The sequence below is a fragment of the Rhinolophus sinicus genome, chromosome 13 (assembly GCF_057876585.1).
Source record: "Rhinolophus sinicus isolate RSI-liver-muscle chromosome 13, RSI-T2T, whole genome shotgun sequence".
Taxonomy (NCBI): Eukaryota; Metazoa; Chordata; class Mammalia; order Chiroptera; family Rhinolophidae; genus Rhinolophus; species Rhinolophus sinicus.
Window position 1 is genome coordinate 24887702 of NC_142513.1, and position 26394 is coordinate 24914095.

The following is a 26394-nucleotide window of genomic DNA, read 5'->3' on the forward strand; positions in this document are numbered from 1 at the left end:
TAATGATATAATGTGTTTTATTGGACACCTTTACACGGGTGTGGGTGGGACCTATGGGTGGGACAGGGCATCAATGACAGCCTCAGTGAAGTCTCGGCAGGTGGCATAGCCACCCATGTCAGGAGTTCGAACCTGTGGGGGAGAATTGTCATCATCCTGTGGCCTGGGCCCATCCCTAACCCTCCCCTAACATAACAGTCCCTTAAGGAAGCCAGCCCCAGGACAACCTAGGCTCTGCCCAGAAGGTAATTATGCTCTACAGGTTTAAGGGCTCTTGTCTGGTCCACTGTACTGAAGGGAGGTGTAGGTGGTATGGTCCTCATGAGGTTGGAGGGAATAAAGGGCTCTAGCCCCCATAGGGGTGCAGGTGGCCGATGACAGACTTGATGAAGTCACTTGTGGTGCTGTAGCCGCCCATGTCTCGTGTCCGCACCTACAGCCACCACCGGCAACAGCCGTGGGGAAGAAGAGAAGAGAGCCCATGAAGACGGGGTAGGGCAGTGTGATGGAAATGGGAGCCCAAGAAGGGGTGACAAGGCCAGTAGACAATGCAGCAGAGATGCAAGGAGGTGGCCAGGTTGGAAGAGCATGGGCACGTCCACTCAGGTCTGAAGGCCAGAGCCACTATAAGAGCTATGCCGTGGCCTGAACAGAATGAATGGGAGGCTGAGTAGGAAGTCAGATGGCAAATGCAGATCAGAGACAGGATGAGGATGCGTTGGAGGAAATAAGGAGACAGACCAAGTGGGAGGAAAGAAACAGGCAGGGGAATGCAAATGAGGATGGGCTTCCAGGGTGGAGGTGACTGACACCCCCATGCCTCATCCTGCCTGCTATCTCCCTCTGCCCGTCCATCCCCCGTGCTCTCCCCCCAGAGAGAGCTACAAGTTCAGCATTAAGACGGCCCATAAAAGAGCCAATGGATGGAGCAGGAAAGAAGGAATAGCAGATGGCAACTAAGGCAAAGGAGATCATGATGAGACAGCCAAGAGAAAGGTGAAGAGTAGCCCTGAGAGGGGTGGGGGAAGATCAGAGAGCAGATGTTCTGGGGACCTAGAGAGAAAGGAGGCCCCAATTCAGGTTACCCAGAGAGCAGAGCCAAGGCCTTGAATCCCACAGCCTTTCTAAACTCACCTTGCCCACTTTGATCACCTTCTTCACTGCATCTGCAATCATGTTGGAGTGATATTCTAGACTGTCAATGTGGACAGGAAGAAACTGAGATTCCCCACTCGTCGGCTCCCATTTCCCCACCTGTGCTCCCTTTACAACACCCGCCTCCTCCCCCAGCCCGCCACAACCTACTTGAGGTGCCGTAACATGTTGGAAGCAGACAGCAGCATGGCTGTGGGGTTGGCTATATTCCTACCCACTGCCTGGGCAAATGGGTGCCGGGCGCCCTGTGGAGAAAGGGGCAGGCCAGAGTCACTGGGAGCAGGTTATGCAGAGGTTTGGGTCAGGGGAAGGCATTAGGGCAGAGAGAGGTCAGGCCAGGAACACTGAGAAGAGGCATGGAGGGAGGGGGCAGAAGCAGGCCAGGGTCACTTAGGAGGGGGTCACATTTAGGGGGAACTACCACGGGGGCCCTGAGGTCAGAAGAAGGCCACAAGAAGGCTAAGAGAGGAGGTGACCTCACTCACCATTTCAAAGACTGCATACTCCGCACTGTAGCTTTCACCAGGGACCACACCAGCTCCCCCAACCAGGCCAGCAGCCAGATTGTCAATAATGTTTCCATAGAGATTGGGCATCACCAGCACATCAAACTGGTAAGGATTCTGCACCAGCTAGGGCAGGAGAAGAGAAGTAAATTCCACTCCCTGCCTTCCCTCAGCACTGTGAGAGTACAGACAATGAGGAGGGCCTTACCTGCATGCAGCAGTTGTCTATGATCATTGTCTCAAACTTGATTTTGGGGTACAGTTCAGCAACTTCCTCACAGCACTGCAGGAACAACCCATCCCCAAGTTTCCTGCCCGTGGACCAAAGGAAATAGATTCAGCCAAGAGAGTGCAGGGGACTACCTTCCCAGGAACCTATATCACACAACCGCTTTCCTCACATGATATTGGCCTTGTGGACAGCCGTGACCTTGTCCCGCCCCTTCTTAGTGGCATAGTCGAAGGCGAACTTTGCAATCCGCTGAGATTTGGTTCGAGTGACAATCTTCAAGCACTCAATCACACCCCTCGCACTCTGGGTAAGAAAAGAGAAGCAGCTGAGTGACACTAGAAAGAAGGGAAGAAGGAGCTACGTCTCTCTCCCACCTTCACCCTTGCCCTCCTCAATTTCTAGGGCCTCACCTCATGTTCCAGAGAGCTGTACTCCCCTTCTGTCTGTTCTCGAATGATCACCAGATCTAGATTGTTGTGTCGAGTCATGTACCCAGGAAGTGACTTCACATGGACTACATTGGCAAACAAGTCCAACTTACGCCTAGGGGTGGAGCAGAGCCATCGGAACTGTGCCTGGTGTCCCCGTACCCCTCTGACCCAAGGCCCTCACCACCTACCTCAGTCGCATATCGTAGGAGGCTAGTTCCCCCTTATACTCCATTGGGGTGTGGATCTTTCCTGCATAAACAAAGTTGCAGGGGCAGGAAAATGTCAGGCACAGGCCAAGCCCAAAGAAACCCAAATCGGTGTCTAATCCCCTCAGTGACATAACGCAACCCAGACTCCCATCTCCAACTCCCAAATCAGTGACCCTTAAATTCCTCTGGAGGCAAGGGGCAAAGAACAATGCAGTTAAAACCAGAGACATTTTGTCTACTGTTTTTATTTTTAGTCACCATATTTATGTTGAAACCTCAAAATGAGCTAAAAAGGGGACAGAAGATTCTTTTCATGTTATCAAAGAGCCTGGGTCTAACATGTTGAGAAACAATGCTAGGGGATCTGTGACCTTTCTTGATATTTCTGTGTCTAAGTATATGACATTTTTTCAACCAACAATTACTGAATATCAACCATGTGTAAGGTACTAGGGATACCAACCAAAAACACAACACACAACTCCTGTTCCCAAGGGGCAAACAATGCAGTGGGATAAACAGATAATATAAAATACATGATTAATAACATACATAAAAACACAGAAAGGAAATTCCCTCTGGTAATATCAGGAAATGTCAGAACAGCTGACACTTCAGCCAGATCTTAGGTTTAGTGAGTGTAGGAGGTTGAACAGTGACCCTTAAAATTATATGTCCATGCCCTAAACCCCAGAACATGTAAATGTGACCTTATTTAGGAAACTAGTGTTTGCAGGTATAATTAAGGATCTTGAGCTGAAATCAACCTGGATTAGGGTAGTCCTAAAATCCAAGTACTCATACAAGAAAAGGAGAAACAGATACACAGGCACAGAGAGGAGAAAGCCATATGAAGAGAGAGGCAGAGATTGGAGTGATGCATCTACAAGCCAAGAAACACCAAGGAATGACGGGAGCCGCCAGGAACCACTAGTAGCTGGAAGAGCCAAGGAAAGTTTCTCCCCTAAGCCTTCAGAAGTAGCCCTGCCAACACCTTAATTTCGAAATTCTAGCCTCCAGAACTGTGAAAGAATAAATTTCTGTTATTTTAAGCCACCAGATGTATGTTAATTGGTTACAGCAGCCCTAGGAAACTAATACAGTGAATGAGGAGGATTCTGACAGGTAGCATCAGAACATTCTGGGCAGAAAGAACAGCGTAAGTCAAGATAGTAGTACATGTATTTGAAAACTAACACAGCCTAGTGTGACCAAAGCACAGAACAAGTGTTGTAAAAACAAAGGCAGAAAAGCTGAGGGTCACCATAGAAAGAACTTACTTTCCTATGCTAAAGCAAAGTCATGCTGGTCTTTCCAAGAGAAGACATGTAGACGATGGACTGCAGGGACAGAACTGGAAGCCAAAAAATCAAATGAGGATATTCAAGTAGGAAAGCAGAGGGTAGACAGAAAAGAGGCGGCTAGAAGTGGTATTCTAGAAACACAATTAACAAGACTTGATGACCTGGTGTCGCCCCATTACATACTTCGAACCCTTGGAGCCTTCCTGCAGACAGCTCCCGTGATCTCTCAACTAGTGGTCCCAACCGGAAGGAACAAATGGCTATGAATCTGGTGGGAGCTTGGGGGAGTTAATATATTAGTATGTGTGAAGGGAAGTTTAATGAACATTTGTTCATTTAATTTTAAATGACACATGGGCAGGGTAGCAAGGGGGCACACATACCAATGATGGCCACCTTATTCTCTTTCATGGAACTCAGCACTTGCTCCAACTTCTCCTCAGATGCCATATTCTGCACCTCGCTCAAGTGATGCTCCTGGAACTCCACTGGGACACTGGCAGCCTTCAGGGACAGGTCCAAAAAATTACATGGTCAGGATCAAGTAAGGCCTTTCCAACCCACCCCACCGTCCCTGCTGGCTGGTTCCCCCAGGCCACTTGCCTTGAACACCTCTTTGACAGCGTGCATCAGCTCAGGTCCCACGCCATCTCCTGGCAGCATGGTCACAGGAAAGGCGCCCTCCACCGTCACGTCCTCGGCCTGTGACCGGAGCCGTTAGAGCTAAAGCTGGGGTGGACGCAGGGGTCTTGCGGGGCCGGCGACGGGTGGGGGAGAAGGGGAATGGGGGGTGGGCGAGACTCCAGCGAGCTTACGCTTACTTACCTGGTTCCGCGAGGCGGCGTGCGCCACCGCCGAGGTACAAAGGCTCCTCCATGCCCGGGGGGTCGGGGCGGTGACCAGCGCCTGCGGCAGAGACACACAAGCCTGTGAGGTCGGGTCTGGAATCTCCAGACCCCAATTACTACAGCGAGCCCGGTACAAACCCGCTGCTCCCTGCCCGCCCCCGGCCCGGCCCGGCCCGGCCCGCCCCCGGGCCTCACTCGGGTCAACCAGCGGGCACAGCTGAGAGCCGCCATGTTCTCCGCAGGAAGTCGCGAGGGAAGTGACGTCAGAAGGCTGAGCAGCCGGCACCCCGACTTCCGGTCCTTCCTGGGATGCAGGATGGTTCTCTTCTTTCAACCAACACCCGCGCCCACTGCTCTTCCTCCTTCTCTTTCATCCTCTTCTACTCACCCTGGCGGCTGACGGGACGTACAACCATTTTGTCTATTGCTTTATTTACAGTCACCATATTTAAGTTATGTTGAAATTTCAAAATAACATTAAAGGAGAATATGAGATTTCATGTTTATCCGACGAAGACCTGAGTGTAATAACAATTGAGACACAAACTGGGGAATCTATCTTAATGTTTTTGTGTCTACATATTTTTCTTTCAACCAGTACTCGCTGACCATATGGCAGGCCTTAAAGGTGTCAATGAACACAACACAGTCCATGGAGCAAGGTGTGTGTCTGGTTTCTCCTTCAATCTAGCCTTGCCAGTTACTCAGTAATTATTCAAGTTTCCTCATTGTTTTTTCCTGTGTGCTCTTGTTTTTTGCTCCGACACTTGTTTCTCTTAAGACAGTGTCCCAGGTTTGAACTCCCCTGAGCAAGGACCATAAATGGAGACAGAACTTACTTCCAGCATGTAAGTGTGACTAAAGGAGAATTTCAGACTGGTTTCTAAAATTCTAGTCACATGCTGTTTATAAGTGACATGCCTAAAAACAAACTGACAGGAGGATTTGCCTAAGCCAGTATTCTGGAAGTGTGGTTTTGGACCAGGGGCACTTGTCTAAATTGCAGACTTAAGAGTCCCACCCCAGGCTTGCCGAATCTGAATCTCAGGATTGGGGCCCCATAAAATACATATTTAATGGGCTCCTGTGGGGGCAGAGCCCCAGAAAGCAGTTTCCAGGCTCTCGGCCTCACATAGACAGGTGCTGGCTCAGGTAGTAAATGGCCATTAACTGTGATGGGATGACCATCAGCTGTGGCTAGTTGGCCGTCAGCTGTAACCAGTGAGCCATTGGCCACTAATATAACTGCTGTGGCTGTGCTAGCAAAGAGAGAGGAAAGAGAGAGAAAATGGGGGCTGGCAAGAAGATGGTGGCTGGGCTGGCAAGCACGGATTGCAGTTAGGATGGTGGTTTGCGGACAGTGTGAATCCAGCCTCCATTGAGAGTATAGTGCTGCCAGAGAGAATATAGTGGTATGACTCCCCCATCTATGGCTCCGTGGGTGTTCCTTTCTGGCTTCACCATATCCTGCGTTCTTGTATGGGGAGCGGGAGCAGAGACCCCACCGGACGCCCTGCACGACAGCTCCCCCATAGGATAACAGATTGAAATTTAAGAACCACTAGCTAGGTTCTCTGATTTGTATGTCTCATTCATCCAAAGAGGTGCAGGGCATTCTCCCACCCCAAGGGAGAGAATGCAGTGGTTCTAATCTTGGGGACCCAAGCACCAGCTTTGTGCCTCTGTCTCTGCATTCCTTTAGGCAGGGTATTCTCTACATTAGTGGAATGAAGAGATTTCTAGACTTAAAGATTAGATAATAAATTTGTAAGAGTCTTGAACAAATAAGGAGTGCTGTGTAACTGTAAGGCTATTATAAATATTATAGTTAATATAATTTATTAATGTATAATATTAATAAATATTAATTATCTATCTCCACTCATATAGCCCATGAAACAAATCAAAACCAGAGAGTATCACCATCTTGTTTCCATAGATTCCCTAGATCCCAACTTCTACAGTATTATTGCCGTCCACCATTTTTCTCCTCCAAATATCACTCGGTCTGATGAAGAAAAAGTGGGAAATTTATTCTTTTTAAAGACTACATTTTCTGTTACTTTAGGAAATTTAGAGTGGGAACGAAGAGCGATGTGCCACCTTAATCCATTCTTTGGTAATAATCTAATTTTATCCCAGAAAATATTAATTTTCTTGAAGGTAACTACAACACTATTTCCATAACTAAACTCTGCACAGACCTAAGTACAGATGACAAACAATATCTGCTAACTGATGTAATGGTATGTAGCTCTCATCAGGATGTTCACGTTCAGAACTAATGAAGGGTACTAATTGACTCAAGCCGAAAAGATGACACCATCGTTGTCTGAAGGCCATTGTGTTCTCCCTGTGAGCTTGGCAAGCTCTCCTGGCCTTTGAGCTCCCATGAAAGCATCTCTCACTGATACTGCCTGAGAATGGGGAAATTGTTTAACCAGTCTCTTGGGCAGGGGAGGGAGGTTAAACCATCTTGTTCCTTCTAACTGTTGTGGAGCATATATGAGTGCTCAGTGTCAGGCTGGGTTGATTGAATGTCAGTGTCCCAAGCCTACAAATCCTCTAGTACAGGAGTCCTAACTTGGGGTCCACAGAGTCTCCAAGTGTCCATAAATACAAAATCAGTATCATGAACTTGGATGGAACATATCCAAAAGCTATATCTTTATTCTCACTAACTTCTAACTGAAATTTAGCCTTTCTTTTCATTATAAATGTAGAATGAAATTACAGTGCTACCTGTAGTACCCTTGACTTTGTCACTAATAGAAATAATATTTCATACCACATTCCAGTTTAGGCAGATATCCTGAAATGTCATTTATTCTCATCCCCACTTTGATATTATTTGACCCAATGCTAGATTTTGTTATTTAATGCATTAATAAAGCAGCACACATAGTACTACGTTACAAGGTTACTTATTAGTATTATATGTCAATATAATGAGTTTCCTTTATAGTCCTATTTGTTTTATGCATTTAAAAGCCTTTCCTAAGAAGAGGACAGGGAAAGGAACTCGGCAAGATTTGGCCTCAGCTTTATCTGGGGAGCTGTGGAGCATGAATGCCGTCTCAGGGTTGTCCCAATTTGAGGCAAGATTTAATAGCCCTGCTTCAGCCCTGCATGGTCTAATCTTCCAGGTATCTCTGGCTCTTGGAGACTCCATCTGGCCATGGACAATCCTGCAGAGAAGTGGGTAACTGAACAATTAACCAACACCTGAAGCAGTTGGGAGAATGGGTGTACCAGCTGGCAAAGAGCGTGTGGATGAGGCAGCTACTACCCTGTGGAGGTGAGAAGGAACATGGTGTACTGGGACACAGTGAGGAGAGCAGGTGTATTTGAGAAGGTGAGGTACAGTGAGGAGTAGTGAGTAAGACTGGTGCAAGTTCTAGGACTGAGAGAAATGGAGAGGGATTTATGAGTGGAGCAATACTAAGGACCCTGTTGAGATGGTTGTCATGATGTAATTGTATGTGATTTTATGGAAAAAGCCAACACTTGGGTTCATCCAAAAGTAGTATTTTGCTAGAGAGAAGTGAAAGTGTTGGCAAAATGGGATCAGGAGGGAAGTGAAGGCAGTCAGAAGACATGGGTAGGCAGGTGAGAAAAGGCTCAAAGGTCCCAAAGTATTCAAAGCGCAGTGCTCATGGGATCCATTGAGCAAGTAAGATAGAAGGAGAGGAGGGTGTCTCCACCAGCAGTTGTGGATGCCAATGATGATGACGCCCCAAATGGGGTGATGAGAGTGGGTGCCAAAGAGACCTCGAGGAGACACCTGCAGAGGAGGACTCAGACCCACAGTATTAGATAGGTCACAGATGTGTCACCATGGGAGTCACCCAAGATAGTGTCATCAGCTGAGGCAGAAGAAAGGCTAGGAGCCAGGTGCCAGGCTTACATCCAGGGCTAGGATCCTTCTCTTGGTGAGCAGGAGAGACCAGGAGCTCAGAGATTGAGCAAGGTGATACCCATGACTGGGAGGAGCCCCCAAAAGTAGAACCTCCCTTTTCTGCTAGTTTGAATATAAAATTTTGCTTGGGTATTTTTAATTAGACAGTAAGTAAGTGATTACATTCCTCTTTAAAAAAAAAATGCTATATATTATAAATAAGGCCACAGTTTCTTACCACCCCAACCACAGCTCCCAAGCCCCTGAGGCAGTCCCAGAGCAGTCGTCTCCTTCAAAACCTCTATGCTATGCATGTACACCCCCCACACACACACAAACAGAATATATAATATTACTTTTAGTGTGTGGGTATGTGCTTCAGAATAAATAGTTTCATACTCTATATACTTACTGTTCTATAATTTTTTCACTCAACACTGTCTTAGAGATCTAAGATACCATGTCTTAAAGAATGAGCAGACTTGTTGTTTTATTTTGCTGCATAGTACTCTATAATGTGACTTTGATGAATTTATTGAGCCTCTCTCAAGTTGATGGATACTTAGGTGGGTTCTAGTTTGGGTCATTACCAGTAATATTGCTGTGTATATCCTTGTGCGATTTTCTTTGTACACATGATACATGTTACAAAATGCCCCCAAAGCACCTGTGCCCATGTGTGTGTTTCAGTTATGAATGTGTCCTGCTGCAATAAACAGAAAAATAATTAAACAAATAAGGGTTGTTAAGTTTTTTCCCCTCACTCCTGAAGGTCAGGAGTTACTGGGATTGGTTTAGATGTTTGGAGAGGCCTCCTAAGATGCTCGCTAACTTTCCACTCTGCCCGCCTTCGCGTGTTGTCTGAGATCCCCATCCGTGGTGCCTCCTATACACCATGTGGCTGCTGCAGCTCTGGATGTCACTTCTGCATTCAGAACTGGAAAGGGAGAGAAAGAACAGTCCCAGCCATATCTGCTCCTTCTTATCAGAAATGTAAAAGCTTTCTCAGAAACACTCTCAGCAGATTTCCACTTAGGTATCACAGACCAGAAATAGGTCCATGACCACTCCTACCACAAGGGAAACTGGGAAAGATGGGAAGAGGTTTGTCTTGATTGGCTTAAACTAATTCTTCATACTCTGGCTGCACATTAGATTCACTTGAGGAGTTTTTAAAAATACATAGGTATGGCCCCTACCACCAGAGATTTTGGTTTTTTATGTAATTTGTCTGGAGTGGGCCCAGATACTAGTGTTCTTTAAAAGCTCCCTGGATGACTCTGAACGTGAGAACCAGTAGCGTATACCAATTATAATCCTTCACCTGCAGCTGGGCAGGTGTATCAGTTAGGATTAGTGAGTGACACCATACGACATAACCACAGACCTAACAAGAGAGGGATTCATTTCCTGCTCACATGAAAGTTCAATGATAGCCAGCTCAGGGCTGGACTGGTCCTCCAGTGTCAGAGGCTCAGACTCTGTTATCTTGTTGATCTACCTTGCAAAGCCTCCATTCCCAAGTTCATTCAAGATCCAAGACAGGTATTCCAGTTCCAGCCATCGTGTATGTATTCCAACCAGCAAGGACAGGGAAAGAAAAGAGCAGAGGCCGTCAGCCCTTTAATGGCATTTCCTGGAAGTTACACACACCATTTCTGCTTACATCCCATGTGATACAGAAATGTGTCAACCTTTTTATTCAAAGCCCTAGCTCTCTTTTTAGAAGCCCTCCTCTCCCTTAAGATGATAAGCATATTCTCCAATATATTTTTCTAATGCTTTTATGGTTTTGTGTGTTTATGTGGTTTAGGCCATTAATTTATATGAGACACAGTTTAGTTCTGTAAAAGGTGAAAGATAAATACCTAACTTTATTTTTTCAAAAGCTTAGCTAATTGCCCCAGTATCATTTATTATCTTTCCCCCCAGATAAGAAATTCTACCTTTAGCAAATATTAAATTCCCATGTATTTATTAGGTCAAACCATGTGAAACTGCTGATATATATCACCTCACCCAGATTTTTATTTTTACTTTTATTTTTTTAATTAAAGTTTATTGGGGTGACAATTGTTAGCAAAGTTACATAGGTTTCAGGTGTACAATTCTCTAATACATCATCTATATATCACATTGAGTGTTCACCACCCAGAGTCAGTTCTCTTTCCATCACAATACACAATACACAATAAAGGGGATCAAATGATCCCCTTTACCCTCATCTACCACCCCCCTCCCTCCTTACTCTCTGGTAACCACTAAACTATTGTCTGTGTCTATGAGGTTTTTTTCTTCATTTGTCTTGTTATTTTGTTGTTTTCAGTTTTATATACCACATATCAGTGAAATCATATGGCTCTCAACATTTTCTGTCTGACTTATTTTGCTTAGCATAATATTCACCCAGCTTTTTATTTTCTCAATGATATTTGTCACTACTAGATATCATATTATGTATTTATTTGGTCTGTTTATTATCTGTGTCTCTCAATTGAATGTAAGTTCAGTGAAGGCTGGGATTTTGTCATTTTTGTCAACTACTAGCTGATATCTATCTGCTAATCGAATGAATGAGATTTATCCTTAAAGCTTTTTAATGTTGAGTCATCCTTATACGTTAGAAAAACCAACTTGGTTGTGGTATATTATTCTTTAAGTATACTGCTCTGTTTGATCAGCCAACATCTGCTTAAGGCATTTGCATCTGTGATCTTAAAAGAGCTTGGATTTCTCTTTGTTTGTGCTGCCATCATCCAGTCTGGGCATCAGGACTGAGACACAGGGCTTTAAAAAGAGAGATGGGCATGACCCGGAAGTGGACAGGGGGTAGGAACTATTGGGAGATACGACTGGCCCTGAGCCCTGAGTATCCCTGCACATTCTCATTGGATGTGCCAAGAATGCAAGGCCCTAGCTTCTCTTTGCCCACACCATTTCTCAGACTTGTATTTGCAGTGAGTAACCTTGAGGGATGAGGTAATATCTCCCTCTAGGACAAAGAGCAAGCTTGCTTACTTCCTACTATAAAGAGGCGGGTTCTCCAAACTCCATGTTCCTCAGATGCAACACGAACCTACTACCTGCACAGCATCTCCTGGGCCTTCTGTGGGACTTGAGGGGAAGGGAGCCAATGTAAACATTATGCCATGCTGCTTGCTGTGCCATGAGGAAAAAGTCCTTTGTCTCTGACCCAGGAGTCTCATCTTGGCCAGTATCCATGAAATAGTAAGAGGCTTATCAGCAGGGTAAATTCAAATGCCAGACCCTAATAGTTTTGGCAATGAGGACAGGAGGCTGACAGAGACATGACTTTCTGGAAGAGGAAGGACAAGGACCCTGTAGGCCAGATCAGGGGACATGACAAGATTCCTAGCATATGTTAGTGAAACCTCTCAACCAACTGGTGGGTGTCAGGGCAAGGGTGGCTAGTGGGAGGGTCTCACACTGTCCTACTGTTAATGCGGCCAAGCAGTGAGAGGCAGGATAAAAACAAACCACCTGAATGGTGCTTTGTCCCTGCTCACTCCTCCATGCAGGAGATGGAAGAGATGCTGTGACAATGAGGCAGCAAGGCCCACAGCCCCACCCAAAAGGCAGTGTGTATGTGGCTGCTGAATCAAAGGGGCCCAAAAGCTAAAATAAACGGTATCAGACAGAATGTTTGAAACAGAGCTTTAGGTGAACCAAAAACATTACGAGTTTATTGGGTTGAGCCCCACAGTTGGCCATTCAAACCCAAAGTGAACGAAAGCTTTGCTTACTGTCACAGATCTGGTCTCTCCCTCTAGCTCCCCATCCCTCTCTCCCCATACTTCGCCCCCCTCAGCTGCTTTGATGAAAAAGCGGAGTGTGCTGGGAACTTCGTGCAGGTGAGGGCTTCAAACGTTTATAGCTGCGTAGGACCCAAATGCCCATGTCACCATCTTACCTAGTCCTGCGGATGGACTCAGGCAGGGGTGGCTGAAGGCATGAAGGAAGGCAGTAGCCCTGGGCTCGGGTGCTGTCTGGACTGACGCTGGAGGCACACAGGGGAGGAAGCAGTGGCGTGCCAACCCTGAAGCCAGAGGCCAAGAGAAAACAAAAGCCTTCCAGCTGCACCCCCGTGAGCTAGCCTCCCGCACCACTCAGCTCTCCCTGCTCTCCTCTCTGGAATAGCATGGTCTCCTGCAGCTATTGCCATAACTCCTGATCTGCGTACACTAAATTCCTTGGTGTGCTTTCCCGTAAGGTAAGAAAATCACCCAATTTCAACTGATGGGCTTTGAGCAAACTTTGAAGTGGGAAAGGGACATTAAAGAGGCCCTGTAAGTGGGTCCTTTGGGCCAATTCAATATACTGTATTGTCATTGGGGCTGCCACTGCTGAAAGCATAACTGGTATTGATGTTTTTGTACAGGCTTGTACTGTGAATGCCCATAAGTGTCAGAGGGGATTCACCCAGTCAGAGACTGCTGTGTGTACAGAGGTGATTCCTGAACCCTCTGGGAAGGTCCAGAAGGAACCGTATAGGCTTCCAAGAGGAGAGACGTAAAAGGGAGAGAGACTCAAAGGCTGCAATTACTCAGAAGCCGTTTTCCTGCACAACAGCGCCACCTGCCGGACACAGTTACCAAGTACATTCCTTTTTAAAAGGAACCTAACTTGTTACTGACCTGTGGAGGTCCTGTGACTCTTCAACCTGACATCCCCATTTTGGATTTGGTGGTTATCAATGGAAGGGTACAAAAGGCCTTCCTAGTCAGATGGAAATACTATGTTCAAGAGCACAGCTGGCCTAGCCCTAACATCTGGGTCTTACAAGAAAGAGTGACAGCAATCCATTTGGGAAAACTTCATTCCTTTACTTTATTACCTGAAGCAAAACTGCTAGCTCAGTGGGGCCCTCAATTTACAGAGGGTCCCCTAAGTGTGCCTGCCTGGTTCGCTGCCTGATACCATGCTGACACCTGATGGTATCCACGTTCAACTTCAGCGCCAGCTATGCAGAATCAAAAAAACAGGTATGGTCATTCTGCTTACGGGGTAGAACTCAAGGCAGTGCCAATAGTCCTGGCCAACACGTCCCCTGATGAAACTTGGTACATTTTTACTGCCTTTTGTGCTGTTTTCAATAGCCTATCTGTGTTGTCTGCAAGATTGGCAGACATTCTTCTTGGGAGCTGCAAACTGTGGAAACAAATTCAGCTGCCAATCAGACAGTCTGGTTCATTCATGGAGATGCTTGTGGTAAAATCCCATCAATAAGACCAACTGGAATCAAGCTTCTGATCCAGCCTGCACCACCCATATAACCACCACCACTGGATCATTGCACTGGCCATGGCAACACATCCACCGTGAAGGACTAGGCACAAAATAAAGAACTGTATGTTTCTGATGCAGAAGCCACCACTACATACCAGACTTGCGACTCCTCCTGAGAGTTGAACTGTTTGTCTTACATTAAAGAGGCCACATCGCACAGGCATGGCTCCCACCTGCTCCTGGATGATTGGCTCCCTCAGTCCTTTAACGCCCTCTCTGGACTGTCATTGGTGCCTCACTGCTGGAAGCACATTTTCAAGTTATAGTGTTACTATTCTAGTCTGATCAGGATACTCTGGCCACACCATTTCCACCCTTGTAACTAAGCCATGTCAAGATTTTGGCATTTCAGGCCATCTACAGTCTGACAATGATGTAATCTTTGTTGCAAAGCCACCCAACAATGAGCCAATAGTCAAGGTATTTGGTGGCCATGCCATGCTCCCAGGCATCCCATATTATTAAGCACTGGCATGGCCTCTTCAAAAATAAATTCAAAACGTTTCCTTATCTCCTTTTCATCCACACACCTTGGTGAGGCAGTGTGGGCATTGAATGCAGCTGTCCTCAAACAAGAACCATCTCCTCTCAGCAATCTCCTGAGAGTAATTATCAGGACAAAAGAAGTGGAAGGTTATAGAGACTCATTTTGAAGGTTTAGGATTTTGACTATTTCTGAGCATGATACTTCTTCCACCCTGACAATAACCCCAGGCCAGCCAAGCTGGTACGCCCTCCAGGGTTTAGCCTGGCAAAGGGAGCCTGCGGGGTTCAAACTTAATTCTGCTTTGGTCCCCTGGATTCTCCTGATGGATTTACATGATTCTAGGTCATAAAATGATGACCATTTGGATAAGCACACTGCTTGCCAAGTCCCCCTACACTGGCCCACACGGGCCAAGGTGGGAGATATGATGGGTCTCTGTAAATTTTGTCCCACTCATCCCTGGCCCCTCCAGATGAAAAATCAGGATATGAGTTAGGAAAAGCCTGGCGAAAAGGTGAAGTTGTAGCTACTGGAATGGGATACACTGCTTTTGTGGATGTGTAGGCCTGGTGAGAAGACACCTTAGATGCCAGTTGGTGCAGTAAGGGAAGATGGTTAATGTTCTTTGTCCCCTAGATCCTGCTCTACAGTCAACAAAACCATCACCGAGTTATCTGAGTCAAGCTGCGGCTGGCAACCTGGCCACTCTGGGTTTGTCATCCTGTCCTCATGCTATAAAAACAGAAGAACTCATGTGGGCATGGCCATTCCTGAACTATTTGCGCCCTTTGCCTTCAATGGCAGCTCTTGAATATGGAACGTCACCCACCCCCATACTTGTATAAACACACCATCCAGCACAACCTTGTTTCAATCTGACTGGTACAAATGCATGTACTTTTCCTGTCACCTGAATGGCCTTGGTTCATATATGGCAAGCAAGGCTGCAACTGTTTGGTAACACTGTCCATGTGGCTTAGCCAAACCAATGTAATGGTGATACAAATCAGATTTAACACCAGATCTTGAACTGGAATGACAAGTGTGTTTGTACGTGACCTTTCAGAGTGTATATTTGCATGTGGGCCGTGAAATGTCTCTCCATTAGGGATGGGGATTGCTTTTTGGCCCATCTGTTGCCTCCTATAATGATTGGCAATGACAGCAACGATCAGCAGAGTAGTCTAAAATTCACTTGTGAGAATTTTAATGGGTAATAAATAACCTGGCTTTAGACTATATCCTGGCTGTCTGAAATAAGATTTACTGATCCCTTTGGAACTTATTCACCGATGACTGTGTGGGACCCTGGGTGGCATAGTTGAAGTCAACACTTCAGGTTGGCCTCATTTTGCTGCTTGAAGTTCTATTGATAGTAGCCTTAATTAAATTCTGTATGAGACAGATTGAACAGATTTGGTCTCAGCCTCTGGTGATCAGATAAATCAGAGTGGCAGATAGAGTGACTTACCCATGTGAATATTCAAGTTCAGCCAAGAATATGTAGGGCCAATCGTTGGGAGAGGCAAGCTGCCATAGGCCCTGTGCATTACTGCTCAGTTTTACTGGGAGTGCCAAGATCATAGAGCCCTGACCACTCTGCCTGGACCATTCCTTTTTCTGTAATTGAAAAAAATGTTCAACTACAGTTGATACACAATATTCTGATAGTTTCCAGAATACAACATAGTGATTGGATATTTATATAATTTGCAGAGTGATCACCCCAAAAAGTCTAGTACCCATCTGACACCATACATAGTTATTACAATATTATTGACTATATTCCCTATGCTGTATTTTATATCCCAATGATTATTTTTTATAACTTCCAATTCGTACTTCTTAATCCCTTCATTTTTTGCACTAAGCCCCCAACCTCCTTCCCATTTGGTAACCGTCAATTTGTTCTCTGTATCTATGAGATTCTTTCTGTTTTGTTTGTTGTTTGGACTATTTCTCAAGGTTGTGTGTGCAGCAAGCAGCCTTGAAGAATGAAGTAATGTCTCTCTCCAGGACAAAGACCGTGCTTATTGCCTTCTATAAAAGAGGTGGGTTCCCCAGTGCTTGTGTTACTCAGACGCAGCATAAACTCACTGTATGCACAGCACCTACAGGGCTCTTCCACATTGCCGCCGTGGGACTTGGGAAGGTGGGGCGATAAGACATGATGCTTTTGCTACTTGCTGTGCTGTGAGTAATAAACTTCTTTGTCTCTGTTTCAGGAATCTCATGTCTTCTGCCAACATCCATGAAACAATAACAAGTTAATTTATTAGCTTGAAAGTAGGGCAAAATCAAATCCCAAACACTTATATGTAGTGGAATGAAAGAAAATAAATGGTAACTGCTAGAAAGGGCCTTAGGAGAAAGGCTGTCCTTGGGTGTTGTCTTAGTCTGCTCAGGCTGCCATAACAAGATGCCATAGACTGGGTGGCTTACACAACAAACATTTATTTTCTTACAGTGCTGGAGGCTGGGAAGTCCAAGATCAAGGTACCAGTGGTTCAGTTCCTGGTAAGGACTCTCTTCCCTGTTTGTAGATGGCCATCTTCTCGCTGTGTCTTCACATGGTGGAGAGAGAGAGAGAGAGAGAGAGAGAGAGAGAGAGAGAGAGAGAGCTCTAGTCTTTCTCTTCTTACAGGAGCACTAGCCCTATCGGATTAGGGCATCGTCCTTATGATCTCATTTAACCTTCATCACCTCCTCATAGGCCCTATCTCCAAATACAGTCACACTGGGGTTTCAAGATCTGGTGTTAAATCTGATTTGTATCACCATTACACTGGTTTGGCTAAGCCACATGGACAGTGTTACCAAACAGTTGCAGCCTTGCTTGACATATATGAACCAAGGCCATTCAGGTGACAGGAAAAGTACATGCATTTGTACCAGTCAGATTGAAACAAGGTTGTGCTGGATGGTGTGTTTATACAAGTATGGGGGTGGGTGACGTTCTATATTCAAGAGCTGCCGTTGATGGCAAAGGGCACAAATAGTTCAGGAATGGCCATGCCCACATGAGTTCTTCTGTTTCTATAGCATGAGGACAGGATGACAAACCCAGAGTGGCCAGGTTGCCAGCCGCAGCTTGACTCAGATAACTCAGTGATGGTTTTGTTGGGGCTTCAACATATGAATTTCAGGGGGACATAAACATTCAGTCCACAACAGGTGTCATCCAGGTTTCAGTTAAGGCCGGGGTTGAAAGAAAGCTTTACAAGAAATGTTGAGAATATGAAGAAGTTGGCTAATAATGGAGAAGGGATTCTGAAGGGTATGGCGGAAGTTTTGGGAGATGAAGAAGTGGTGGCGGATGAGTCAGGGCCAAGGATAAACAGAGCCTTGTGGGCCTGAGTATGTGGCCAGGAGGGCCAACCTTTGGGATCCACAGTGTCACAGGTGAGTGACAAAAACAGGCATGAGAAGCACAAAAACAAACTTCTACTTAGTTAAGGTTATTAAACGTCTTCACTAGGAATACTAGACAGAAATGAAAATAAATGAACTACTCTTACACACAGCATAGAGAAATCGCACAGATATAATGATGAGCATAAGCCAGACACAAAAAAAATGCATAGTATATGATATCATTTATATGAACTCCAAGAATGGGAAAAATCAGTTTACAGTGCTAGAAGTCAGGAGACAAGTTACCTCTGAGGGGCAGGAATTGACTGAGAAGTATTAGAGGTAGGATGTTGGAAATGACTTGTGTCTTAATCTGGGCAGTGGTTATATGGGTATACATGTGTGTAAAATTTTATCAAGATATACATGTGCAATTTACTGTGTTATGTCATAATAAAAAAACATTAAAAAATAAAAATTGGGCATTGGATCAGATTGATCATCCACATACTCGTACATTTCACCTACATAAAATGATCTTGCTAGTAAAAAGAACTGCTCATATACAGCCTGGCATAGAACGAGGCCCCTTCATCCTTCACTCTTGTTCAAATAAGGGGCGACTTCTGTCACTGGGGCCCACACTGGGGTGTGCTAGAGTCAGCTTGCACAGGCTCTGGAGAACCTATTGTGCACATCTCTTCCCAGCGTGCTCAGTAATATCACGTTGGTACATAGTTTGAAATCAGCCATGGCGGGAAACACATACATCCTGAAAATCAGTGAATGCTACAAATCGGGTTTATTTTTTGAGAGGCAGTTGTTAAACACTTACCATCATACCACTGGATCCTTAGTATCCCAGGCTTATGCAGGAAGCAACTGAAGCTGAGGATAATTAGGTGGTAATATTTGATTATATTAAACATAATAATAATTAGGCAATAATACTGCCTACTCAAGTCTCCAGACCCCAAATCCTTCTCATCAGGTGGTGTATTCCAAGGACCTGGCTCCAACGGGTCAAGTGGCCACTGAAGGTTAAGAGGGAGAGCCCTTGACGCTCTCTATCCCAGGAATGGGCCTGGGTGACAAAGCAGAGCAGGGCTAGGTGACAGGTAGTAGGTCTGCTGAGCCCAACTATTTGGGGCACCCTGTGGGAGCTCACATACTCAATCAGTCATGAGTTCCTCACCTACACCTCCTAGACAAGTACTAATTCCACAAATATTTGAGGTGTGACTTTTTAAGAAGAAAAATATGTTATAAAAATATAAAAACATTATGCACACCCAATATAGAACCATGGGAATACATTGCAAGGAGCTCTGGAAGGGCCTTGGAAGGGGCCCGTATGAATGAGGGTCCCTGAAGCATAAGCTTCCTGGATAATCGGCCTCTGCCAGGTCCTGTCCCCTTCACCCAGGATAATGTGAACAGTAGTCCCTCCCACCTTCCCCCTGCACTCCCCTCACCGCCTACCCTACCCTGCTCCATTTCAGAGGTGATAGTTTCCTTTCTTATTGAGCCCACAGCAGTCAAAAAGGAAGCTGATCTTGGCCCATAAGTAAAAATTATATACATACTTTTATTTCAGATTCCTGCCACTGCCTGTGGGTAGCTAAGGGGCCGCCCTCCAGGGATAGTTCTGGGAGCTGACACAGCTTTAGGTTAGGAACCTGAAAGCTAGAGGATGAAGAAAGGGCCAGCCTTGAGCAGATCTTGCTGTACGAGGAAAAATGTTTCCCTTCATATTCCTCAACGGGGCTTGAGACTTGTCTTTGAGCTGGTTTGTGATTGGTCGGGGTGTGAGAAACCAGGAAAATTCAGGGGACATGCAGCCTTTGCTCCAGCCCGGAGACTGGAGATGGCAGCTCTACCTCCCTGCCAAAGCATCCACCTTTATAGCTCCCATTGTGTTATTATTCAAGATTGAATAACTCGGCCTAGATGCGGGGAATGGGATGGATCCTAAAGCACGACTAACACCTGTAGCGCGGACTTTGTCCTGAAAAGTTTGCAGAGACCTCAGAAGTCAACAGAGAGGAAGGCTAAGACCTCGGCATACCCACCCGGAAACCTCTGGAATGGCCCTAGCCATTTTTGTTTTCTTCATGGAACTATGTGAACAGCCATATTTAGTGCATGCTTTCATTTTTTTATTCTTCGTGTATTTTCATTCCCATCAGGGAACTTGACATGAAGTGGATCCAAGTGCCGGACTGACACGCTGCGACCTCCAGGGGGCGCTACGGCCCAACACACAGCCTGTCCAAGGGAACTTCTCCCTAATGCACCACTTTGGATCTCTCTCCTACGGTGTTGCACCCTCTTCTGTAGAAAAAGAAAGAGGGAGGGAGAGAAGAGTTCTACCGATTTTTAAAATATTGTTTTAAGGCCCAGGCGTACAGGACAAATCCCAAGCTCCTCAGCATGGCATCCTAGGCATGAGTGTGATGCTCCAGGTACTATTATAAAAGCTTCTACCTTGAAGCAAGCGCAGCAAACCCACTCACTGAGCTCTCCCAGTCTTACGCATGCTGATCCTTCTGCTCAAGACCCCCTTCGCCTCCTCTCAGGCTCAGGCTCTTCCGCTGGTTCCCTATACTTGCCCCTGCATCTTTAACAGCCCAGGTCACTCTGGAGAGACACTGATTCTTTACAAGTCCCCCCTACCACACTGTGGTGCCCATAAAGGCACAGCCTGTATCTTAGTTGTTGCTTATTTTCTAGCACCGGGCACATGACAAAAGCCCTTCCCATGGATGTGAGCACAATGTCCATGACAGGGAACGATGAGGTCAGAGGCTCTTGGCTGGTCGTCTGGGAAGAGCCTCTGCCTGGGCCAAAAAGGACTGGCATTTTCTGCGGGCTTGGACTCGACCTCCTTAATCTGTCATCACCACCCCTCTAGCTTTCTGTGACCACAGCAGCCCCCAAATCCCTTTCTCAGAGAGAAGCTGCAGCAGTTTGAGAGGAGAAATTTGCCAAAGGAACTAGGATAATAATGCAAAATAAAAACACATGTAGAGTTCCAAGAAACTGACTTGCTGGATCTAAAGCAGAGATGCTTATCTCTGACCCCAAAAGCTGACCCAGAATTTGCTCACTGGCCTTCCACCAGCTGGCCCAGTTGATACCCTCATCACCCAGAGGTCTTGCCCCTTGGCTCACTGGCTCTAGCACCCTGAGAAGCCTCAAACACCATCCTGGTTGGTTTCTTTCTAGTCTGTGTGTTTAGAATAGGATAGAAGCCCACATAAGTCAGGAGCATGTCCAGACGGGCTCTAGCTCAGTACCACTTTCCTGGGTTGACTGTCTCGCCTTTCTGCCCCTATCTCCCAAATCTACCTTGGAAAGAGTCTTCTAGAACCATGAAGGTCTGCAACACCAAAGCCTTTCAACCATCATGAAAAGGAATGTGGACCTTGTTGCGTCCCAGACAAGAAAAGTGTTGCAAAAGTGAGGGCATTGCAAGTATAAGAGACAGCCAGAGGAAAGGCATGGAACTGAGAGTTTGGGACCTGTATTTGAGAATCAGTAAGATTTTCCTTATCAGGCAAGTAAGAGTCCCACAGCAAGGAAATGGAGGCAAGGCTGGCAAGGGACATTTGGATCAGGCATCAAAGGGCCTAGAATATCCCTAAATGTCTACCTAGGGAGCCACAAGAGGCATTTGGAAGTTTCTAAGTAGGAGATGGCATGCTTTTAAAAACTGACAGGAGGATGGAGGGTGGTTGGGGGCGGGCAGCTGGGGTCAGGGAGATAGCAAAGGAAGCTGCCATCAGACTGGGGCAGATTTCTCCTCCAAGCCAGGGAGGTTGCAGGGGAGGACAAGTAAGTGTCATCGTTAGAGACCGTGGGCACTGGGGTAAGGAGAAGGACGTGGAGGGACCATCCTTAAGACCTGACAAAGAGGTGGCTGTGGGCAGGGAGAAGAAAGTATCAGAGATGAGCTTCTGAGCCCCAAGCTTGGTTGGCATCAGGAGGAGGTGCCATGGGCAAACACAGGGGAGCCAAGAGGAAGAGCTTGTTTGTGGGGAATGGGCAATGTGGCCTGAGCATATGGAGATGAAGCAGCTCCAGGCCCGGCCCAGGGGCAGAGCTATTGTGATAGGGACCCTCCATGGAGGCAGGTGCACCCCTCCTTCCAGAGAATCAAGCCCAGCTCTGCCCTCACCAGCTGCTGTTCAGGACAGAAGCAGGATGGAGGCCCACACTAGATCATTTTCCCAAAGATGGTCTCTGAGACTGTGGAAGAGCGTAAGTTCTCTGAGGAAGACTAGGAGAAGAGAGCAAAGCACAGCAGGCTGGGGCATCCAAAGGGGTATGAGGAGAGACAGAGTGCTCTGGTCATCAGGATGGCATTCCCAGGTGGGTGGGGAGCCCAATGCTGCAGTGGGGTCAGAGGCCTGAGGCTGAGCGAAGAGCAAAGAGCAAAGAGTGGCAGAGCTGGGAGGGAGCCAGACCACAAGGCAGAGCTGGGAGAGAACCAGACCATCAGGGTTCCGGAGTGGCTTGCAGGGGGCTGGCAAGGCATCCTTGGGGGAAGTGCACCTGTGGACTTTCTCAGAAACAGGAGGGGCGCAAGTTGGAGGAGGAGGTGAAAAACAAGGGGAGGGTTCTTTTAAAAATGGGGAGGTCTGAGCAGAAGAAAGGAGGATCAAGACAAGAACAGATCAGATGGGGCAACATCAGAAGATGCAGAAGATGAAACTGAGCAAAGAGGTCCCAGAGTCCACATGCTTCTCAGGGGTGCAAGGAGAGGAGAGAATGGATGAAGAGACTGAAAAAGGACAAAAAAGATGGACAGCTGAGAGACAGCAGGATTCTGCCAAGATTCCCAGTATCCTCTCCATTAAGTAAGAAGTAGGGTGTCTGCTAGAAATTTTTAAAGCCAGAAGCAGGTTTGACGGTTGGAGAAAGGGGTGGAGAACACATGGAACAGCTTTGAGGGCTTCTCTAGTGCAATGCTGTCCAAATGTAATGTGTACACAAATCACCTGGGATCTTGTTGAAAGGCAGGTTCTGATTCAGCCAGTCGAGGCAAGGCCGAAGATTCTGCATTTCTAACAAGCTCCCATGTAAGGCTGATGGTGCTGGCCCAGGGACCACACTGGGAAGAGCAAGGATTTAGAGCCAGATAAGGAGAAAGAGACCTGAGTAAGAAATCACCTTGAGGAGAAACCTAACTTTGACAATCTCACTTGGGATAAAAGCTGAGACCTTGAGAAGTCTGGGAGGGAGTGACAGGCCCTGCAGGTAAAGGGTGGAGGCATCGAGAAGAAGGGATGTTAAAACGGCCAGAGAGGAGGTGAGAAGCCTCTCCAGTGGTAGGAGGCCCAACAGTGCCCCTGGGACCCCCTCATCTGGGTCCATGTGGGGCAGACCACTAACTACACACTTGGAGGCCCCCCCCCATAAAGAGGATAGGAGTCAGCTGGGGCTGGAAAGTGATATTCCAGGGGGGTCTGAGAGTGGCACAGCAGGCAAGGCAGACCGCCCCATGCTATTCTGTAGGAAAGTGCTGGACTCATTCTGGGTTTGTGCAAAGCCTGACCACAACTCTCCAGGACAGAATGTGGGGAGAGGGGCAGAAACGGCTCTGCCCGCGGGTCAAGGGCAAGATGATTTCTGTGCCAGAAACTAATAAAGGAGGAATTAAATTTGAGAAGAAAGATTCTCTAAGGAAAAAGAAGAAATGAGTTGGCTCTGTGTCCCAACTCCCAGCCCTAAGTCTCCAACTTGCAATCAAACATCAAGAGGTTTCTGAAAGGCACAGGTTGGAAACAAAATGTTTTAGGTTTAGGCAACCCAGGGACAGGGACTAGGGATGATGAAGGGTGCAAGGAAGCTGATCAGCGCCTCTGGGGCCCAGTCTAAGAGACACAGGTTTGAGTCTTGGTCTGAGGTTAAACCGAGGTCAATTTCACCAGGGAAATGCGGGAAAGACAGCCGGGCGAGCAGAGAACATCAAAAGTAAAAGCTTGGAGGCTTCAAAATAAGCAGCAAGTGCAGGACCAGTGAAGAGCACGGCGGGTACCTAGGAGAGGGAGATGAGGTGGAGAAACAGGAGCTACGTCCTGGGGCGACCCCGAGGTGGTGGAGGTTTCTGAGCGCAGCATGGCAGGCTCCTGCGCCTCCGGCCGTGCTCCCGCACCGCGCAACCCCGTCTGCTCCCTGCCTGGGCCTCCCTTGCCCGGCTGGTCCCGCCTGCACTTCCTCTGGCCTCAGCCAGGCCGCAGCCCCCAGCCCCGGCGACCGACTCGCCAGGGTCCGCCCCGCCGCGGCGGCCCGGGCCCGGCCGCTCCTCCCCCGATGATGTCACGTCCCTGGCCGCCCCTCGGCCGGCCGCGCCGCCCCGCCCCCGCCTCCCCCGGCCCCCCGTCCCCTGGGCCCGCCCGCTCCCGCCATCCCTCCTCCCGCCCGCGCTCCCTCCCTTCGGCTCCCGCTCCCCCGGGAGCGGTGGCGGCGGCGGCGGCGGGATGGCCCGGGCCCGCGGCCAGGCCCCGGGGAGCGGAGGTCGGCGGCGGCCGCGGCGGGGCGGCACGGGAACCGGGCCCCGGGGGGAGTCGGCCGGGCTGCTGCTGCTGCTGCTCCAGGTGCTGCCGCCCGGGGCTGCGGCAGGGCCAGGGCGCCGGGGCACGCGGGGCGCTGGCGGCGGCGGCGTCTGCTGGCCCGGCGCTTCCCCAGCCTTTCCCCGGGACGCGCGGCTGCTGCTGCTCCTGCCTCCGCTGCCGCCGCTGTCGCCGCCGCCGCCGCCAAGCTCCGCGCCCGCAGCCTCCGCCTCCCGGATGGTAATCAGCGCCCCGCGCCGGCGCCGCGGGCGGGCGGGAGGTGGGGGCGGCGAGGGGGAAAGGGCGGGCAGCCGGCGCCCCCTCCTCGCCCGAGGCAGCTCCCGGGGCGCTCGCCCCCCCACCCCACCCCGACGACCGCGGCCCTGGGCAGCCGCCAGAGCGCGCCTCTGGGGCGTCTCCGCGCGGACCGGGTGCCGGCTGCGCTCTCGCCCTCCCCGCCCCGCTCGCAGCCCGCCCGCCGGCGCTCAGGCCGCGGGGGAATCCCTCCATCTCCCCGCCCCGCGCCCCGGGAGGGGAGGGGACAGCGCCCGCGCTCGAGGACCCGCTTTCTCCGAGGGAGCGCCCCAGAAGCTAGTGCGCACTGAGTCGCGGGGACTCCGCGCTGCGCTGCGCTGCGCTGTTAGAGGCGCCGAGTGCCGTCGGGTCCGGAGGAGCTGAGACACCCGCAGCCTCAGCGGGAGCGGATCCCCGGCGGTGGGGGCGCCCACCCACTGCGCGCTCTCATGTTCCCTGCGCAGGACGCTCTGCCCCGCGGCGGGCTGAACCTGAAGGAGGAGCCGCTGCTGCCTGCCGGCCTGGGCTCGGTGCGCTCCTGGATGCAGGGCGCGGGCATCCTGGACGCCAGCACCGCGGCGCAGAGGTAGGTGCTCGGACGCGACCCTGCGCGCTCTGGTTGGACGGCTCCACGCCGCCTTCACTCAGCTTGCTGAGCTGCTGGGGCGAGGGCTGGAGGGAGTCCTAATTCTGGACAGTCCCGGCAAGCTCTCCCGCCCACCCTACCCCGAGCGCCTGTGCTTCCTCCCGGCGGGCCGGGGCGGGGCTTCTGCCTCCACTCCGGGCTGTCCCGGCGCTGACTTCTGACTGTCGTTGACCGACCCGTCCACGACTCTAGAGGAAGAGGTATCCAGTTGCCCGCTGTCCCTCACCCATGCCCCACAGCCACCAGCCGTCAAGGAATGGCCAACCCCTCCCTCCTGGGCAGTCTCAGTGCCTCTCCTGGTCCAATTCCGCGGCTCTCTACCAGGAAAGGCATGAGACCCAGCCCCTTTCTGCTTTCCCACGCCCCTCAGAGTTGGAGGATGGGTGTGCCGGGCTGGAGAAGCGGCTGGGAGCTGAAGAGTGGGGAAAAGATGAGGTGGGCAGTCGGTTTGGCTGGAATGACTGGTTCTGGGAATGGGGCAGGGCCGCCTCTCAAGGTGTTTTTCTGGTGGGTCCTGCGGGAGGCAGGGTGTCCCTGGGAACCCAGCACCCACGCCCATCTCCTCTGACTCCTCTGCAGGAGTAGGTGCGGGGTGGGGTGAGGAGGTGAACTCCAGGATTTAGAAAGGAAGTTTAAAGATTTGTTTACCTGCCCCAACAACACCTGGACCCCCAGCTTTTTGTACCTCCAGTTGTGAGCAGGGAGAGGGGCACTAGGGAGGTGCTACCTCTGCCTCTGCAGACAGCTGGAGCATGTGAAAGCCTGGCTTGCCAGAGTTCTGAGCAGCTGCTTGTCCAGCAGCCTGAAGGGATTCTGAGAGGGGGTTGGCACACAGGCCACACATTCACATCCCCAGTCCTGTCCAGAGAACACCACTCACAGTCCAGCCCAACCTCACCTCTTAACAGGCACCCACCTTGTTTCATACACAAACTGAACCAGTGATTCTGCACTCCTGTCCTTTCAGGACTGTCAGGAAGGAGCACTGGGGGGCCCTCTCTGGGGCACATCTCTTGAGGAAAAAAAAGAGTCTTGCCTATGAATTAATTCACATGGTTTTACTCCTGATATAACTATATTCCAGAAAACTGGAAAACAGAAAACGAAGTCCTACCTCTCTAATACAACTACTGTGAACATTTTAGTGTATTTCCTTCCCATCTTTC

At 48.9% G+C, this 26394-nt stretch overlaps 2 protein-coding genes and 1 long non-coding RNA gene across 9 annotated transcripts in view; 1 reads left to right on the top strand and 2 right to left on the bottom strand.

Annotated features, from left to right (window-relative positions):
• IDH3B (isocitrate dehydrogenase (NAD(+)) 3 non-catalytic subunit beta) lies at positions 1–5029 on the bottom strand. 2 transcript variants are annotated; one of them, XM_019733777.3, is made up of 12 exons: positions 4881–5029; positions 4663–4743; positions 4441–4539; positions 4221–4341; positions 2513–2573; positions 2304–2436; positions 2063–2196; positions 1870–1972; positions 1641–1787; positions 1306–1400; positions 1135–1195; positions 1–132 (listed from the first exon to the last, which is right to left on the bottom strand). In XM_019733777.3, the coding sequence occupies exons 1-12, from the start codon at positions 4914–4916 to the stop codon at positions 52–54; spliced, it is 1152 nt and encodes a 383-aa protein (XP_019589336.2). In that variant the 5' UTR covers positions 4917–5029; the 3' UTR covers positions 1–51. The 2 variants fall into 2 exon arrangements, with proteins under 2 accessions (XP_019589336.2, XP_019589335.2); XM_019733776.3 differs by having other exon boundaries at positions 1–433; positions 4881–5028.
• Positions 5030–15492: 10463 nt separating this feature from the next.
• LOC148756036 (uncharacterized) lies at positions 15493–23990 on the bottom strand. Its single transcript, XR_016018218.1, has 3 exons — positions 19804–23990; positions 18567–18619; positions 15493–16935 (listed from the first exon to the last, which is right to left on the bottom strand). It is a non-coding gene; the product is annotated as an uncharacterized LOC148756036 (long non-coding RNA).
• A 113-nt stretch (positions 23991–24103) lies between these two features.
• The window catches only part of EBF4 (EBF transcription factor 4), a 55368-nt gene continuing 53077 nt past the window's right edge, over positions 24104–26394 (top strand). For 2 of the 6 annotated variants that reach the window (XM_088789232.1, XM_074317446.2), the window contains exons 1-2: positions 24104–24528; positions 25047–25168. In XM_088789232.1, the coding sequence (XP_088645358.1) occupies positions 24217–24528; positions 25047–25168 (434 nt within the window). In that variant the 5' untranslated portion in view covers positions 24104–24216. The remainder of the gene's footprint in view (positions 24529–25046; positions 25169–26394) is intronic. The other 4 variants (XM_074317445.2, XM_074317448.2, XM_074317449.2 and 1 more) reach the window with 4 other exon arrangements.

What these genes read in the sequence shown, in the direction of transcription:
- IDH3B (XM_019733776.3), bottom strand. Translation starts at nt 4,916, where the DNA reads ATGGCGGCTCTCAGCTGTGCCCGCTGGTTGACCCGA. An exon ending in CTGTCAAAGAGGTGTTCAAG is followed by an intron (nt 4,342 to 4,440) that starts GCAAGTGGCCTG and finishes CTGTCCCTGAAG; the next exon opens with GCTGCCAGTGTCCCAGTGGA. An exon ending in AACATGTTACGGCACCTCAA is followed by an intron (nt 1,196 to 1,305) that starts GTAGGTTGTGGC and finishes CCACATTGACAG; the next exon opens with TCTAGAATATCACTCCAACA.